The 16,318-nt window shown below is 43.2% G+C and overlaps 1 protein-coding gene across 1 annotated transcript; it reads right to left on the bottom strand.

Moving 5' to 3' along the window:
• Nucleotides 1–4,565: 4,565 nt before the first annotated feature.
• On the bottom strand, nucleotides 4,566–16,280 carry ARFRP1 (ADP ribosylation factor related protein 1). Its single transcript, XM_053958836.1, has 8 exons — nucleotides 16,176–16,280; nucleotides 15,080–15,179; nucleotides 14,609–14,696; nucleotides 14,057–14,139; nucleotides 13,352–13,433; nucleotides 13,123–13,193; nucleotides 6,939–7,039; nucleotides 4,566–5,498 (listed from the first exon to the last, which is right to left on the bottom strand). Exons 2-8 carry the CDS (start codon nucleotides 15,170–15,172, stop codon nucleotides 5,411–5,413), a joined length of 606 nt encoding a protein of 201 aa, XP_053814811.1. The 5' UTR covers nucleotides 15,173–15,179; nucleotides 16,176–16,280; the 3' UTR covers nucleotides 4,566–5,410.
• Between the last annotated feature and the right edge of the window lie 38 nt (nucleotides 16,281–16,318).

Consider the following 16,318-nt stretch of genomic DNA (forward strand, 5'->3'; position numbering starts at 1 on the left):
GTCACAAAACCCAGCAAAAGCTCAGCATGGAGTTGAACTCAATGATCCCTGTTGGCTGCTCACAACTCAGGATATTTAAGGATTCTCTGAAATACTGAGTTGCCCATATATTCCTTTGCCTGTTACTATTACAGGCAGTGAGGAGGTGCTGTGTCTAACACCAGCTTCTGAGAACAGCAAATTCCTTAATCCGCCTTATGACCGCCTTATAGAATGTTTTAATTCTTTGTGGGAGTCTGACTCAAGAAGGAAAAACTTCTCACTAAAATCTCCAATGAAATAGTATCAGGTTCTCTGAATTCTGAGAACTGGCAGAGGAGTTCCTGGCTATGAACTGAACTGCCATGCAACAGAAACAACTCCAGAGGTTCCTGTTTCAGGAAAACACACTTAATTTTACAGTGAATTTAGTTTGCCCTCAGAGAAGTGCTTCTGGTATGTGCTGAATATAGATGGCTTCAGGCTACATGGGGTCAGAGGCTTGGGTTAGTTCCTCCAAATGTTTAGCATGAAATGTGTTCAGCTGAAGGATATATTCTTCAAATGATGAAGAATCATAAAATCCCAGAATTCCAGGTTGGGAGTGACTTCAAGGATCATCTAGTCCAACCTTTCTTGGCAAAACCATAGCCTAGACAAGATGGGCCAAGCACAAAAAGTTACTGTCACGAATTAGCAATGTCAGTGAGAATAGTACGTATTGGTCCAGAAGGGTTTTGTTTCAAGAAAAGGATCCTCTGTGCTCTGAAGTGAATGTATCCACTGCCTCATCTTCACAGCTACCTTGGGTAACACGTGGGAAAGGTGGGACTGCACAGCCTCAAGAGAGATGTGAGGAATGTGGTATTCAAGAGGACTCTCATAACAACCTAGGAATCCTGAAACTTCATTTAGCAGCAGCAGTTTTAAGGAAAAAGTGTAACCAAGAAGGAATGACATTCCTGACTCCTGATTTTGTGTTTAACATTTAAGAATGTCAGGCAGAATTCCAGCACTGTGTAGTTAACTGCCAATGTTCCTCCTCTCCTTGCTTCCAGTCGACGAGCATCTCATTTATGAAAAACCTTTAGGTAATTTTTTCCCCCAGTGCTATTACATACTGTGCTGTCCATGTTTTCTACATCTGATGTGTGTCATTTTCCATGAGGTCTGATTCTTTTTAGTACTAAGTTGTTGCTTTACCAGGAATTTTAAGCATCACTCCCTTCTGACGTAATGGGTGAAAGCTTGTGATCAGATACAAGTTGTGCAGATGAAGTTATTTGAGAGCAGACACTGCTGAATGCTGGGACTAGATCATCATGAAGGCAGTTTGGGAATAAAAAAAAGCTTGAGTGTGTGTAAAGAAATGAATGGAAAGCCCCCAGGAGTTGTTATGGAAGCTGGTTTTACCAGAGGACCAGAGAAACAACTCCCTTAGGGATTGCAGAAGCACAAAGAACAAAACCCAAGGGCAAAGTTTCAGGAAATGCCTGAGACCAGGTAAACAATAACTGGTGTTATCCACCAGGAATGTTTCACATGGGATTTCCAGGTGGCATAAAATTCCAGTGTAAAAAGCACCTGCTCCAGTTTTTTCTAGCATCCATTGTAAGAGCTCAGCAGAGGGGAAAGGCTCTTTGGCACCTCATCACTCTCCCTTATCTCTAAGGAGAGAAATGTGAGGCAAATTTGAGTATAAAACTGCACCAGAAGGGAATTTTGAGAGGTTCTAGGCCCAGCCTAGAACCTGTCTGCAGGGCAGGGGTAATTCAGCCTGTCTTCATTAATTGTTCAAATTGGTTTTGAGAAATCTATAGACAAATACTTAGGAGTCTGAAAACAGCCCCAAAGGTGAAGGCAAACTGAGCCTGTGGTGCTGCTTTGGGCAAAAGCTGAGGAGCAGCAGCAGAGCTGGACATGGAGGCAGGATTCACTGTCCTTCATGTGTGGACACTGCTGGTTGTGGCTGCCAGGAATTACAATCCACATTAATCAGATTCTTTGATTTAAGGGGTATTTGTCAAGTGTGGTGACAGTACCACTCTGCCTTTCTCTGTAAGTTCTCTCCTTGGCACAATTTGCCAGGAGAGATATCCCAGGATACTGTTAAAAATCCAGTGAAATACATAGATCAACTCAGAACCCTCCAAAAGTACTTTAAGGGAGGTTTCTAGCTGAGCCTTACATTTCCAAACAGAGTTAGTTAATCAAGAACATGTCTGGAAATCATGACTAACTCAACAATCTCATACACAGCTAAAACATCACTGCTGAAGAGACTCATTCAAGATTGTGATCTGTATTGTATCAGCAGATCCTTTCCCAAAACAAACTGCTGGATTTGCAGGCTGTGTCAGCAGCACACAAGCAGGATGGAAAGGAAGAAGAGACTAAAAATAGCTCAGTTAGCAAAAAGCCATCCTACAGCACTGGATATTAAGTCCACTTCTTGATGATGGCTTGATTTCAGTTTATGAGAGTCGAAGGATGGCCAGGGGCACAGACTCTAAGGAGCCTCTGTTTGTTCCACTTTCTGAGACAGATGTTAGCAGCCAGAGACTGGAATAAGATGCTGGACTTTGAAGCTGGGTCTGATTTATCTTGGCATTTTCTGTAGTTCTGTGAGACAGAATGTCTTGGGAAGTGGGATGAGTTGTTACCACAGCACCACTGCAAGACAGACTCTCAGCACACATGTCACTGCTGCCTTGCAGTGAGGAGGGAACAGGATTAGGTCAGACCAGCTGCTGGAATTCAGTTACTCTGCATCCTTCCAGAGTTCCAAATGAAGATGGAATTGCCAGCACTGGTAGGCAGCACTGGGACTCAAAATAAATGCTTTAGAAGTGGTTTTTTTAGCTCTTGCCTCCTGCTGCTACCAGCTATTGAATGTTAGCATAGGAAATTGCAGATGGGTGAGAGAATTCCAAATGGGTGAGAGAAATGTCATCATCTGTCAATGCTCAAATAAGGCAAGTGGGATTCTCTGCTGAAGTTATTGAATTCTTACCTTTATCTCATGGACAGCATGCCAAAGGGAACAGGGATTGCAAAGTGCAGATGATCAATCTGTATCCCCTTGGAAAGATAAATCAGCTCTTCAGGTAATTTCATTGCTGTGAACAAGCATGGGCAAAACAGGTCCATGGGCAAATGTATCAAAAATCTGTAAAACTGACTAAATTTGAACTTTGACTTCAGAAGCATTCTTGCTTTGTTTGAGGTCTGGTAGAGGGGTCACTTGAAACATAAAAAGCATTTCAAATAAGTCTGTGCTTCCTCTAAGTATAAAATGTGAAAAATCATTAAATTTCCGATCAAAAAAATTGTCCCATCTGCTGGGATACTGCTGTGGAAGGTCACTTTGAATTAGAATGAACTTTACACTGGTGGTTTCAGAGAAATCCTCCCTGATTTTTTGTGGCCAGAGCATACTCATACATACCTATCCCAGCTTGGGCATGTCTCTGTGAAAATTACTCTCTCCCACGTCTGAGAACTTGGAATTCTGAGGTCAAAACATTGGCTTTAAGACACCCTGCTGATATGGACCACAAAGCAGTCTGTGTCTAGAAACTGTTTTGTCCTTTCTGGTTTCCCAGGGAAAAAAGAGAGCAAGAGATCTGGAAACAGTATGTGGAAATCTTGGAAAATCCCATGTCCCAAAGAACACACATTTCAAGCTACTTGACTGAAGTGTTTTGACTCTCAGCAAGGTACTTTGGTTCATTAGTTACTGTTTTTCATCTTCAGTTTAATTGTCAGTACCAACTCTGCCAACCAAAGCAGCCAGGGCCACAAAGTCACCTTGAAAACACTCAGACTTTCCAAGTGTTTTAAAAGAGCCCAGTGAGAGAGATGCTCCTGATAATCAAAGGCCATCGGTTCTCCAAAACTTTAGTACTTCTGAAAATCTCAGCCCTGCATCACATGCAGCACACAACAAAAGTGCCATTTCCTACAGTGGCCGAGTGATTTCCAAGGGTTTCTCCACGTTCACAGAACACACAAGAAAAATGACTAGGTCACTAGGTCTGAAGGAGCCTTACTGCTTCCACTGAGAAGCAAAGATTCTGCTCTTCAGTTTGCAATTTTTTCCACTGACTTCAGTAACTTAATGACACAGCCCAGCTGCCTTTGTTCTTTGACCCAAATGTGAGCAAATGAATTATGTTCTCTCTCAAAAAATATCTATGAGTTCCATGCAGGAAATTTAGCAGAAAGTTCTTTGACAGATGCCAACTAAGAGACTTTAAACAAATACTACGGACTGGCTCAATTACACCTTGAATGATGGCCCCTTCATTATGTCAGCAAACAGCACAGAGCATTCACCAGTACCAGGAGTAAATAAAACAGCAGAGGAGCAACACCCATTGCCAAACCACCATTAAATTCACGTAAAAACTCATATTCAGGGAAAAGATAATGATACATCAGCAGATCTAGCTGAGTAGGTGATGTAAGCACTGAGCACTGTTTGTCTTTTGAGTGCTGCCTTTCTGTTTTTTCCTACATTAAAAAAAAAAAACCTAAGGGCTAAGTACTGCTATTCCCAAATACCACTGTTTCAGCCAGGGAAGTTCAAATAAGTAGGAAGCTTTATTGCATACTGATTTCTTCCTGCCTAGAGGTTGTTTTCAGCTTAGAAAGATCACAAAGAGGGCCTTGATTCACTCCAGTTACAGAAGATCCCAATTACTCTTAGGTTTAAAGAGAATGCACAAAGACACTGGCAGTCAGAGCAAGGCAGTGCTTCTGGAATTGGTGTCCTGCTAGAAATATCCATTTCAACCAGCACAGCTGGATTTTATGAGGTCTTTTCCAGTCTGAAAGATTCCATGATCCAATGACCATTGTGCAGTTGCTGATTTCCATATCTGCTTTTACCATAGGTAAAAGTTACAAATCAACACCCCGAGTGAAAATCAAGTTCTAATTAATGCTGTCTCTCCCCACTACACAAACAGCAGCATAACAGGGCCAATAACACCCTGCAGGAACATGGGGCTGGAGCAGCAAGAATCTTGGCAGTTAAGAGCAACAGCCATTCCCCAGGCTGTTCCTCCCCTTCAACATTCACCTATGCATTTCTTTCAGGAGTTCCTTCATGTCACCAGCTTCCAGCCTGTTAGACTAACAAATCAGGAATCACAAAGTAAGATAGTAGAAAATTAAGTCTTTTGCATTGGCAACAATGTGTAGGTTGCTACATAGATTGCTCAGAGGCCAATGACAATACTTAATGTAAGAGATTCCCACCCCCCACCCAGTTGGAATCCTTTGCTCAAGTGTTTTTTAGACACAGAAAGAGAGTATTTGTCTCCAAAGTTAGGAAAGAATCAGGAATCCAGTGGATCACCTTCTTTAAAGGGAACACAAAAGTGTGTGGAAAGAGACTGTCCATTGCTTGGCTGGCTCAGAGCTCCTACGTGATGTCCTTCTTTCTTGGGGGGCGGTGGATGTTCCTCACCACACACTTCACCATCCATTCAATTCCTTCGTTCACCCCTTTGCTAAGGAAGTAAGACAAGCAGACAAGGTTTTAAAATAAACCAACAACAAGAAGCAATCAAGAACAGAAACATGGATCATATAGGCCCTAACTAAGCCCTTACATGAGGAAGGGAGGGGCCCTACACAATTATTTGTTGGCATTTCTGTGGTATTTTTCACACAGGCAAACAATAGGCATCTTTTAGCTCAGCAACACATACCTCCGTCCTTTATTTTTCTGGTGTCTGTGCAAGTCTATACCCAACTTAGTCATCAACTCTGTGGAAATCTTGGGATGAACAAACATCAAACCCACCTGACAGCTGGTTTGAGGTAATTTTGCCACAAACCCCATACTAGCTGTACAAGATCTTGAAATCTTGGTTCCAGCTTTGTGTAATCATCTGTGCTGGGGCTGCCAAGCAAGTCAACACCTTGATGGTCTGCACAGCTCCCCAGCCATGACTTCCATGAGTTATTTATTCTTTTAGTGCAAGCTCAGACTGGAATTTTGAAAGGAAATTCCACACAGATCAAAACTAGAAATGTTTGTACAAATAAGGTTATTATCTAATACTTCTCTTCCAGTCAGTGCTTGAACACTGTTCTTGTGGTCATTCACCTGCTTAATGGCATGTGATTTGTAGCAATGCAGACAACAGATTTTTTTCACGGTTCAAGAAGTTTTTGTTATCTTTTGTAGTAGCTTGTATGATAACACAGAAAAAAATTCAAAGCTCTAGATTCAGCCCAGGCAGTAATTCAGCCAGGAGTGTTTCAAACAAAACTTTTGACTTATGCTAAGTAGCACTTTTCACTTCAAGAACTGAAAGTACAAAGAACAAAAGTACTGCAAGACTCGTTACGCAATAATGATGCTGAGATGTCAAGAATCCAGTGGGCTGGTCAAGGTTGTGGCACGCAGCTGTGTAAGCCCAAATTAGGGTCTGTTCTAGTCATCAAATCTTAAACCACAGGCATCCCCGTGTAAGAGGACTCCTGGAAACTGTGATATCATCCCCATCACGAAGCTCATCTGCATGCCAAAGAATATGAAAGCAGAAACATAATTATGGCAGCAGCAGTGAAGCACCACCCATTTCTCTGGCAGAGGCATCAACAGCAGCATTTTCAACTGACTTCTAATCTAAAAGCCAGGAGCTGCAGCAAACTGCAAGGATGATTGTGTAAGGAGAAGGGATGATACAGGACAACAAGTAGGCCTCCAAGTTCTGCTGTTCTCAGCCAGCAGCACATTTCCACTGTGTTTGACAGGCAGGATTTACAGATGAAGTTACTGAGCTGGTGCAAGTCCAAGGATCTCGAACAAGTATCTGTCAGTGCTGGAAGGAAGTACAGCTCCCTTTCAAGGCTTAATAACTCATGTAGTGCTGCTCTGTGTGTGATACCCCACAGCTGCTCAGTCAACAAATTCTCAGTCTACCCCTTCTCATACTCACCCAGTAAGGGCCGAGCAGGCTTGTGTCAGGCAGTCTCTCTTCCCAATTTTGTTAATGCAGTCACTAAATGCTGTCTTGATATCGGGTATTGACAGACAAGTCTGCAAAGGGAAGCAAAGTAGAGCTTGTTTGTGCTACAAGACATGGTGACCTTCTTCCACAATGAATCCTACCATGACTGCAGTCTTTTATCAGTCAGGATGGCAACGCTATCAGGTTAAACCCACTCACCCACCAACACAGTAAATTCACCTCTTTACAGTCCAAAGAAACAAGCACATTCTTTTTTCAACAAAGAGAATGCTGTTTGCTGACAGTACACACACTGCCTCACCTCCCTGATCCTTAATCTGTACAGTTCTAAGCAAATTGTCCTGAAAATTAGTACAACCTGCATCCTCTAATGATATCCCTTCCAAGCTGCTCAACAGCTTATATTTACCAGGACACTACAAGAGCTTTAATATTTACAAAGCCTTTTGAAGCAGTGTCCCTCCCACAAGCCCAGCTGACTCTTTGCCAGCATCCTAGGCACTCTCACAAAACAAGCTGGGATTTCTCCTCAGTTCTCAGCACATTCCTTGGCATTACAGCCATGCCTCACCGGCACTTGTCTGTTTGCATTCAGAGAAAACACTGGCAGCACTGAATGCAGCACATTTTCTGATGCCTGATGTCACTGTGCTCTTGACCCCCAGCAGGTCCTGAAGTTTTGTGAGTCTGCCAGGAGGCTGCTGGGAACAACAACACAAATCATAACCCTCCCAATAAGTCAGTGGATTACTTTCCCCACATAAATCACAGTGTCACCACAAAAGTCTTAAAGCTACAACAAAAGCAAACCTGCCCAGCTGAAGTCTGGACCTGCACCTCCCTGAGCATTCAGTGCTCATTTTTCACTCAGAAGCCTTGGACAAGCCATTTAAGCACTTCAGCTGGCCATGAGCCCACCTTCCCTCCTCTCTGCAAAGACATTCTGGACCTTCAACAAGCCTCAAATATGTGTTTGGAACCTTCAGTCAGGCCCACATATGTGTTTTGGACAAATGTTTACACAAATGCCAAATGGCACCCTTTGTGAGTCCTGAGGATTGGCCAAGTGAACGTAAACACTGAGAGAACAGAAATATGAAAATTGTTACCAGCCATCCATTTGCAAAACACTGATTCTGGAGAAATTAAATACAGGAAATTTTTGTGGACAACAGTAGATTTCATTGCTTGCATGTAGGAAAGGATCTTAAGAAATGGCTTGCAAGGAGTTTAACAATACCCAATTCACCCAAGTGCCTTTGACTCCATTAACTGTGCAACTTTTGATGACTGTACTTTCTTATGACCACAGCTGCATTTTAAACTTGCCCTTTCAATCAATGACCTGGAAACTGTATCCAAAAACGTTACTGACATCATTCTGCAAAACCCTCAACAATTTAGGTCGGAATTTTTGATAGTGAAAAATGTGCAGTTCATACAGATGAGCTGTCAGCCACAGGATATACAGTTAATTAAAAAAATCCCAACAACAACAATTACTAACTTTAGAGGGAGTCAGACTGGGCTTGGGAGCTGGAATTCAAAACAGTAGGTCTGGAAGATGGGGAAGAGATTACAACCAACCAACCAACTAACCAACCAACCAACCAACCAACCATTCTCTACTGCTTTGTAAAAGCTGCTCCCTTAGCCTGGTATGGTGTCCACTGCCCAGTAAAAAAGGCAGGTCCAAATGCTTCCTGGTTTAACCCGAAGCTCTGGACAAGTCAATTACTCAACAACTGGGAAGGAGAAGGAGCTGCATGTCAGTAATTTGAGCTATTTTTCACATCTATGGTTTTTTTCAGTCAATGAGACTTTGGCAGCAGAAAGGTTAAATCTCAAGGCAGCTGAAATTGAGCAAATGTTTCTCGAAATATACTTGAAGCTTCTCAGAGTTTAATATCATTGTATAATGATATTAGACTTTTGAATATATCCTTTTCTTCTTCTTGAGCCTACCTTTCCTTCTCCTTTTCTGAATGATGACACATTTTAAAATATTTTAAAATAAATCAAATAAAGTGTTCAAGGTACAAGTAACAACAGAGAGCACAGTCATGCTGTCCTTGATTCCTCAACTTCTACTTGCACAGGCAGCAAAGCAATCAGGCAATGAACTTCCCAACACCACCAGCAGACCAGGTCACCTGCACATACCCAGCAGCACAGAGAACTCACATCCTTCACCTTGCCCATCCTCGAAGCCTTTAAGAGTCCACTTTTCCCAGTGCAGCTAACAATTACAGCCATTTTTATCTCCCAGTATAAACCATTGTTATAACTTCCCTTTCCCAGCTTCTGGTAGAGCTGTGGCCTGCCCCACCTTCCACAGAGCTGCCCAGCCATGGCTTTCCATAGAAATCTGCATCAGAAAGAGTTTTGCTTCTGAGGAGACTTTGCACCATTCACAGCAAGATGCCACTGCATCAACAATCCTGTTTTGAGGAACATCATTTTCCCCTTGGGATGAAGTAGAGCAGCACAGCAGACAGGTAACACAAAATTATCAGTGCCTTGTTTTAGTGTTCCAGAGAAAGCCATGAACTGGAATCTCATGTGAGAGCAGGGGCTGAGGCAAATTATCCACCACTTCAGCAAGGGCCATCTGAGCTTCTCATGCTCAGAGGAAAATGTCAGCTGTGGCTTCCAAGTTCCCCTTCTCCCCAGCCACATTACAAAATATTTGTTTACAGATGTGCTTTGTTTCTCAGCTGCAAACCCATAAGCCAAGGGCAAAGAAGGGAAGCTGGATCTGTGATCACATCAACAGTGCTCTATTACAATAACACAATGCACAGTGACCTTTCAGGAATGATGGTATCTCTCAGCCAGTTCACAGGAACCTCACACACAACCCATGACGAACCAGATTTCCATCTCGGCTTCCCCAAAATAACACACTGCAAAACATCTTTTGATGAAGGCTCCTCCAGGCATAATCTAGCCAGGACTGAACCAAATTCCTCCTATGAAGAGTTCAGAATAGCATTACCCAAAGTAAGACTCAGCAATGGCACACCTAAAAAATCTATCAAGCAGCAAGGCAAGTTTTAGCAAAAAAAAGGTGGCATTGTAGAGCCTTTGCCCATTTCCCAAATCCACTGGAGCAAAGACATTGCTGCTGCCTGGTCTCCTGTCAGGAGAAGCATGCATAAAATTTCACATAGAGGCTCTTCAGTCATCTCAAGAGTAATCAACAATCAGAATGGAACTAAAAGAGAAACAACAGCAAGGTGGATTGCCTAAATAAAATCCTATTTCACAAAAAGTCTGGCTCACCTCACTCACCTATGGTCTGGAGCTACCCTTGATACAAGTTTGTTTTAAATTAGCATTTAAGCTTCTTTAAATTTAAAGAAGGAATAGTATAGCCTCAATTGAAACCATCTTATTTAAATTAAAACTAATTTTACAGGGAAGTTGTGGGAGGTCTTCAGTTGGGAGCCAGAATGACTTTCATGCAGGTCTGTTTTCTAACTGCATGGAAATGAGTACTCTGCTACTCACCATGACTCCTCACATCTTCCAGAGGCATGAGGAGGCTTTTCAACATTCTGGAGATTTCAAATTATATTTCCAAAATTTATCATTAGATGAGGATGGCAAAACTTCCTCCCATACATGGGTCACCATAGAGCACCCAGTAATTTTCAGATTGTTAAATTTCAGATGCTGTTTTTGACAGATCATGCTTTTCCAGTATTCTGAATAGTGTTGCATAATGAGCCATTCTATCCTCATATTATAACAGTTAATTGTAAAGCTCAGAAATATATACCTTGTGTAAACCTTTCAACAGCTGCATTCACATCAAAACAGCAAATATCAATTCTGATTTTGCTGGTTTTTCTGCAATAAGCCATATTTTCAAAAGTGGCATTCTGAGTTGAAAGGGAGTTCGCAGGAATTAGTAGATATTAGTATTTTATTTCTCCTACAAAGCAATAGTTCCTTTAAAAACCTAAACAAATGCCTTTCTCCAACACACATTTGACTTAGTTTTTAAATTATTTATAAAATAATCCACTTTTGAAGCCCCTGCTGAACACAGAGCATTCTCCTGATACCATAAAATATCACATTCAGTATTGTGAGAATTAGAATTGGTGTTTTGCAGTCAATGACCATGTTTTATGCCCTGGAATGACTAAATACCACTCATGCTTGGCAGTGCTGAGAGGACACAATGTACCCTGGGGTTCACTGCAGAATTCCCAATGCTTCGTGCAATTTCAGGTTGCATCAGCACTTTTGTTATCTTGATAACAGAATGTAAACTTAAAAAACAAACTATGTCAGATGTACAAATTCTGATGTATTTGATCACAAGCCTTCTGCTGACCTCTACAGACATCATCATCAAGAATTACCCTTCATCTCCAAATACCAGCAAGGTTAAGATACCACTTATCCTCCCTTATCATGGCTCAGGACAGAGGGATGCTGGTGAGAATTTCCTACACTTTTATGTCTGGAGATCCAGAGCAGAAAAATCTCTATCAATGCTAATTATCACTTTTATTCCAGAGGTCTTCCATACTGCTAAATCAGAGGAAGAGAAACAGGCTACTGAGCTTTCTCAAACTTGTTTAAGTGAACCTCAGTAATTACTGAAAAATAAGCTATAATCCCCTTAGTGATTTGTTAATAGCATTGATGTCTCTTTGCTGGGTCCATAACCAAGATCATTCTGTAGGAGGGAACCTCTAAATACTCAATGTAGGTATTTCTTACAAACAGGCAAACCTCCAGTGGGTTTAGCTTTGCTAATCTCTTGTAGCTCTACAACTGCATGAAGGCACTAAGTCTGTGGGCTGGTCCAAATACCTCTTTCTAGCAATTTAAAGAAGCCAAATTGTTCAATTATTTGTCTTTAGTCTGGTTAGAGTGTCAGAAAAGCCAGTGTCTGCAGCCTGTAAGAAGATATGTATACACAATCAAGAGAGAAACTGGAACAACTTTCCAGGTCACTGCTTGGACCTTATCCTCAACAAGTCAAGGCAAGAGTGCAGGCTGTTCCCTACAGAAAAGTTGTGTACAGAAATGTGAGAGTCAATATTCTAGTTTCCACAGAAAAAAGACAGACCATTTCCCAGAGACCACAGCAAAGTCAGGACCATAAATCAGGAGTTCAGACTCGATCTCATGCTTTTACATGGAATTACATTTCTCTTATTTCTAAGACTAGATAATCTAGATAAATTACATCATCCAAAAACCAATCTGTGTTGTACTCATGAAATCCTGCTCTAGAGCCAAGTGATTTCTATGGAAGCCTCACATGTTTCCACAAGTGCAATCGCTCGGACAAGTGTTAAGTGCAGAGGAAGAACCTGAGAAGTATTTGCATCCTTTGGAACAGAGACTGATCCCAGCTGCCAGGCCTGCTGCTCCAAATCCTACTGCAAGCCTCTGGCTCCATCTAGAGACGAGTCACTGGAGCAGCACTCCTGGAATTCCAGGTACAATTTCCAGGGGGAAAACACAAAAAAAACCCACGACCACCTTGGGCACTCTCTTCTCTTTTTTCTATGCTGAGGGAGGTAAGGATGGCTCAGGATGTGTCACCTGAACACCGCACCACCCACGAACTGCCAAACCCAAACCAAGAGCTTTACAGTTCTGAATACACTGGAAAGAATTTAAATTATATTATCAGAAAAGAGCATTCCTTGCCATTCACTGCTGTCACTGAATGCTCTACAACAAACAAGTGATTTATTGAACAGATCTTATCCAATTATGGGGAAAGGATGATTTGCTTCACATACATCTGTTGCGCTATTCCTGGGTTTTAAAAGAGCAGCATAAACAAAGTGCACTAAACATTTTTTTTTCTGAATAAACAGGAAAAAACAGCATCAATGTAGCCAGTCACACTACAAGAAAGACCCACCATAGCTATGCAGTTTGTTCTGTTTACATAAAGAGTTCAAAACTACGTGCCTGTAGGAAGCTCAGTCATGGCACTAAAAAAAGGCTGGAGGACAAAGGAAAAAAATACAACTAAATTCAAAGTAATTATTTAGAGTGGTAAGAAGGTACCAGAGGATCAACTCAAGACTGTGGAACAAATTTAACATGAATGCAGAGTTCACCTTTCCAAGGCTTATGTGCTCATTTACGTAAATCCTCCATATTTTACCTCTACATCCTGCTTGTTGGCCAACACCAGAATGGGAACCCCTTCCAGAGCTTCACTGGTAATCATCTTCTCTAAAGGACAGAAACAAAACCAGGTTTAGCCAGTTCTGAAGTTATACAAATGCCTGGCACAGATTCTCTGGACAGAGGGATGAAGCCAGAAGCTCCCTCTTGCATTACAGCTTCATTTGATACAACCTTCCAGGACAATTTGGTGACACAGTACTTACCAAAAGCTCTTTTGGACTCGGAGAGCCTCTCCTCATCAGTGGAGTCAATAACATAGATCACCCCGTGAGATTCAGCATAGTACTGGAAGGAGAACATAGATATTGGTGCCAATCCACTAGGATCACTTGCTCCTCTCCCTGATTTGATTTGGTACAGTTTTGGTACATGTGGAGGAGAGAACCAGTTAGAGGCAGCTGTATCCACAGTGTGCCTGGACAGAATGGAGGCACACAGCCTGTGCTGCCCGTTCTGTTTGCAGGTCTGATCAACACACCAGGTAGAAAAGCTCACCTGTGCCCCCCCAAAGCTTATCTCTATGGCACAACCCCAGATCTGGCTTGGTAATTGCTGTCTGTAACCAGTAATGCAAATATTAAGCACAGAAATAGTGGAATCTCTGAAAAAGTGTTAATACTAAATACTTGAGTTATCAATAAGCCTGTGTGATTACCAAATGAATGTCCTGGTTGAGTTCTAAAAGAGACAAAACCACTTCTAAAAGAAATCACAGAATCACAGGATGGTTTGTGTTGGAAAGGGCCAACCATCTCATTCCAATCCCCTGCCAGAAGCAGGGACACCTCCCACTAGATCAGGCTGGTCAGAGCTCCATCCACCCTGCTTTGAACATTTCCAGGGACGGGGCAGCCACAGCTTCTCTGGGAAGTTGTATAAATCAAACAAAACAAAACCACATCTCTAACCTTGTCCCAAAGTGACTGCAGCTCCTCCTGCCCACCAAGGTCCCAGAACATGAGCCGAGTTTTGCCAACATCAATAGTTCCAACTAGAAGGAAGGAAGAAAGGGCAATCCAGTGAAAACTATGGGTGCTGGAAAGCACAGACACCTGCACACCCCACTCAGAAATCTGGGGTGGGACAGCTTGTAGGGGAACAAATCACAGGCAGCAGCTGCTTGCAACAACAGAGCAAAACCTGCACGGAGTGATCACAAATACAGAGCAGCATCAGTGCAAATAATTCCAGAACTGGGCCAAGGAATGAACTCCAGGGAAATATAGTTTGAGGATAGCACTGAAATAGGATACCTGAAGTTTTAATACTTCAAGAGTTTCTCCTCCTAAGCTAAGAAAGTCTATTTTATTCTCTATAAAAAGACCTGCACAGTTGGGAGATACAATCTCTGCACCCAGGAACTATTCTTACCTTCTGAATTCTTAAATATTTAAAACAAAGAACAGCTGTTGTCTATCTATGCAAGAAAGCTGAAAAAAAATCCATGTGGATTTACTCACTGTTTAAGCCTACAGTGGTTGTGATTTTGGACAAACTCATCCCTTTGTAGTTCTTGTTAAATCGGGTCTTAGTTTGTTCAAGGAAGGTCTGAAAAAGAATAGGACAAAGTATTTACTGTCAAACATTTTACTGGCTGGGGTAATCCTACCCCAAACCTCTCTTTTCATTTCTGCACAATCCTGCTAGAGCAGATACTGCCCTACCTAATTTTGGACAAACCACTCTTCTTGCTCCCTATTTTAGCAAGGAAAGAAGGGATCACATGTGATTATGGGATTACCAAAGCCTCAGCCACATCCCTGAAAGCTTGTACTAAATTTAAGTAATGAGGAAAAGTTGATTGCTTGGTGTGACATCACTGAAGTAACTCAGGACACAGCTGAAGGAAGACTGACCCTTGTTGGAAGATTTATCCCTGAAGGATGTTTAGGATTGTGTGTGCCCTCCACAGAGTGATAAACAGCACTTACAGTTTTACCAGCATTGTCCAAACCCAGGATCAGGACACAGTACTCATCCCTCTGGAACATGTATTTATAGAGCCCTGACAGCAGCGTATACATCCTGCTCCTGCAACAAATGCCAGGAAATCAATTAACAAACAGCTCATGCCCAAAAGCCTCTCATGCCACAACGCCAGACAAACAAATGATGTTACTCTTTTATCAGTACTCTCATATTTAGGCAATCCCAGGGAAAAATCAGAGATCTAAGAGAGATTGTGAATATAGCTCAAGATCAAATTCGGGGTTTAAAGGGGAACTGAGGAAGGACTTGAACACCTCTTGTAGTAAATGCAAGACCCACAGAAAATGAAGTGGACTTCATACAAATACAAAGAGCAGGTATTTGGAGCAAGAATCTACAGAAGCTCACACCTGGATGTGCACACACAGGCACAGCAGCTTTGCTGGCATGCAGGAAGCACTGGCACCAAGTGCTGCAGCGGACTCACGTGCCACTGCAACAGCCCTTCTGTTCAAACACAGATAAAGGGAACCTCAGGGCAGAGCCTTTGAGAGGCAGCTGCCTCTAAGCAAGGGCGTGGTTAAATAGTCACTTTGAAGTCAAACACCATTACCTAAAGGGAAATAAAAGTGTTCCAAATCGGGGGCTTCAGGGTAAGGGAGGACAGGGCACCTAAGAGCTAGGGGCTTCAATCCCAAGGGTACCGGGGCCACCCTTCGCCCCCAGCTGTGCGAGAGCGGGGGGCTCCTGCCGTCCCCCGGGGGAGCAGCCGGGCCACCGGCAGCGGGGAACCCCGGCCCGCTCCCCTTTCGGGACAGCGACTGATCCCGGGCGAGCCCGACCGCCGGCCTGCTCCTCCCTAAGCCGGGAGATCCTCCCGGAGTCGGGAGATGCCTCCAGATCCACAAGATCCGGGAGATCTCGCCCTTTCCTCCACTGCCACAGCCAGTGACGGCTGAAGGAGAACACCGGCCCTACCGCCATTTCCCCCCTAATGGCCCTGCGCCACGTCCCGGGCCAGCGACAGATCCCGGCCCAAGCTCCCGAGGGCAGCGGGCGAGTAAAAGAGCCCCGAGCCCGAGGCCCGCGGCCCCTCACCTGATCCTGGTGCCGGGGTGAGCGCTGGAGCCGGAGTCGCCTCTCACGACTCCCCAGCGCCACCAGCCACCGCCATTCAGCGCCCGGGACTCTGGGAAATGTAGTCCGATCGCCGCTGCGATGGCGGTGCGGAGGAGGCCTGT

The sequence above is a fragment of the Vidua chalybeata genome, chromosome 17, assembly GCF_026979565.1.
Source record: "Vidua chalybeata isolate OUT-0048 chromosome 17, bVidCha1 merged haplotype, whole genome shotgun sequence".
In the NCBI taxonomy this organism is placed as follows: domain Eukaryota; kingdom Metazoa; phylum Chordata; class Aves; order Passeriformes; family Viduidae; genus Vidua; species Vidua chalybeata.

Bases quoted from the DNA above. Each gene is read 5' to 3' on its own strand.
- ARFRP1 (XM_053958836.1), bottom strand. From the start codon at position 15,172: ATGTATACGCTGCTGTCAGGGCTCTATAAATACATGTTCCAGAGGGAT. The intron at 14,697-15,079 runs GTAAGTGCTGTT...ATTCTTTTTCAG, and splicing joins TGGACAATGCTGGTAAAACT to ACCTTCCTTGAACAAACTAA. The intron at 14,140-14,608 runs GTGAGTAAATCC...CCTTCCTTCTAG, and splicing joins AACCACTGTAGGCTTAAACA to TTGGAACTATTGATGTTGGC.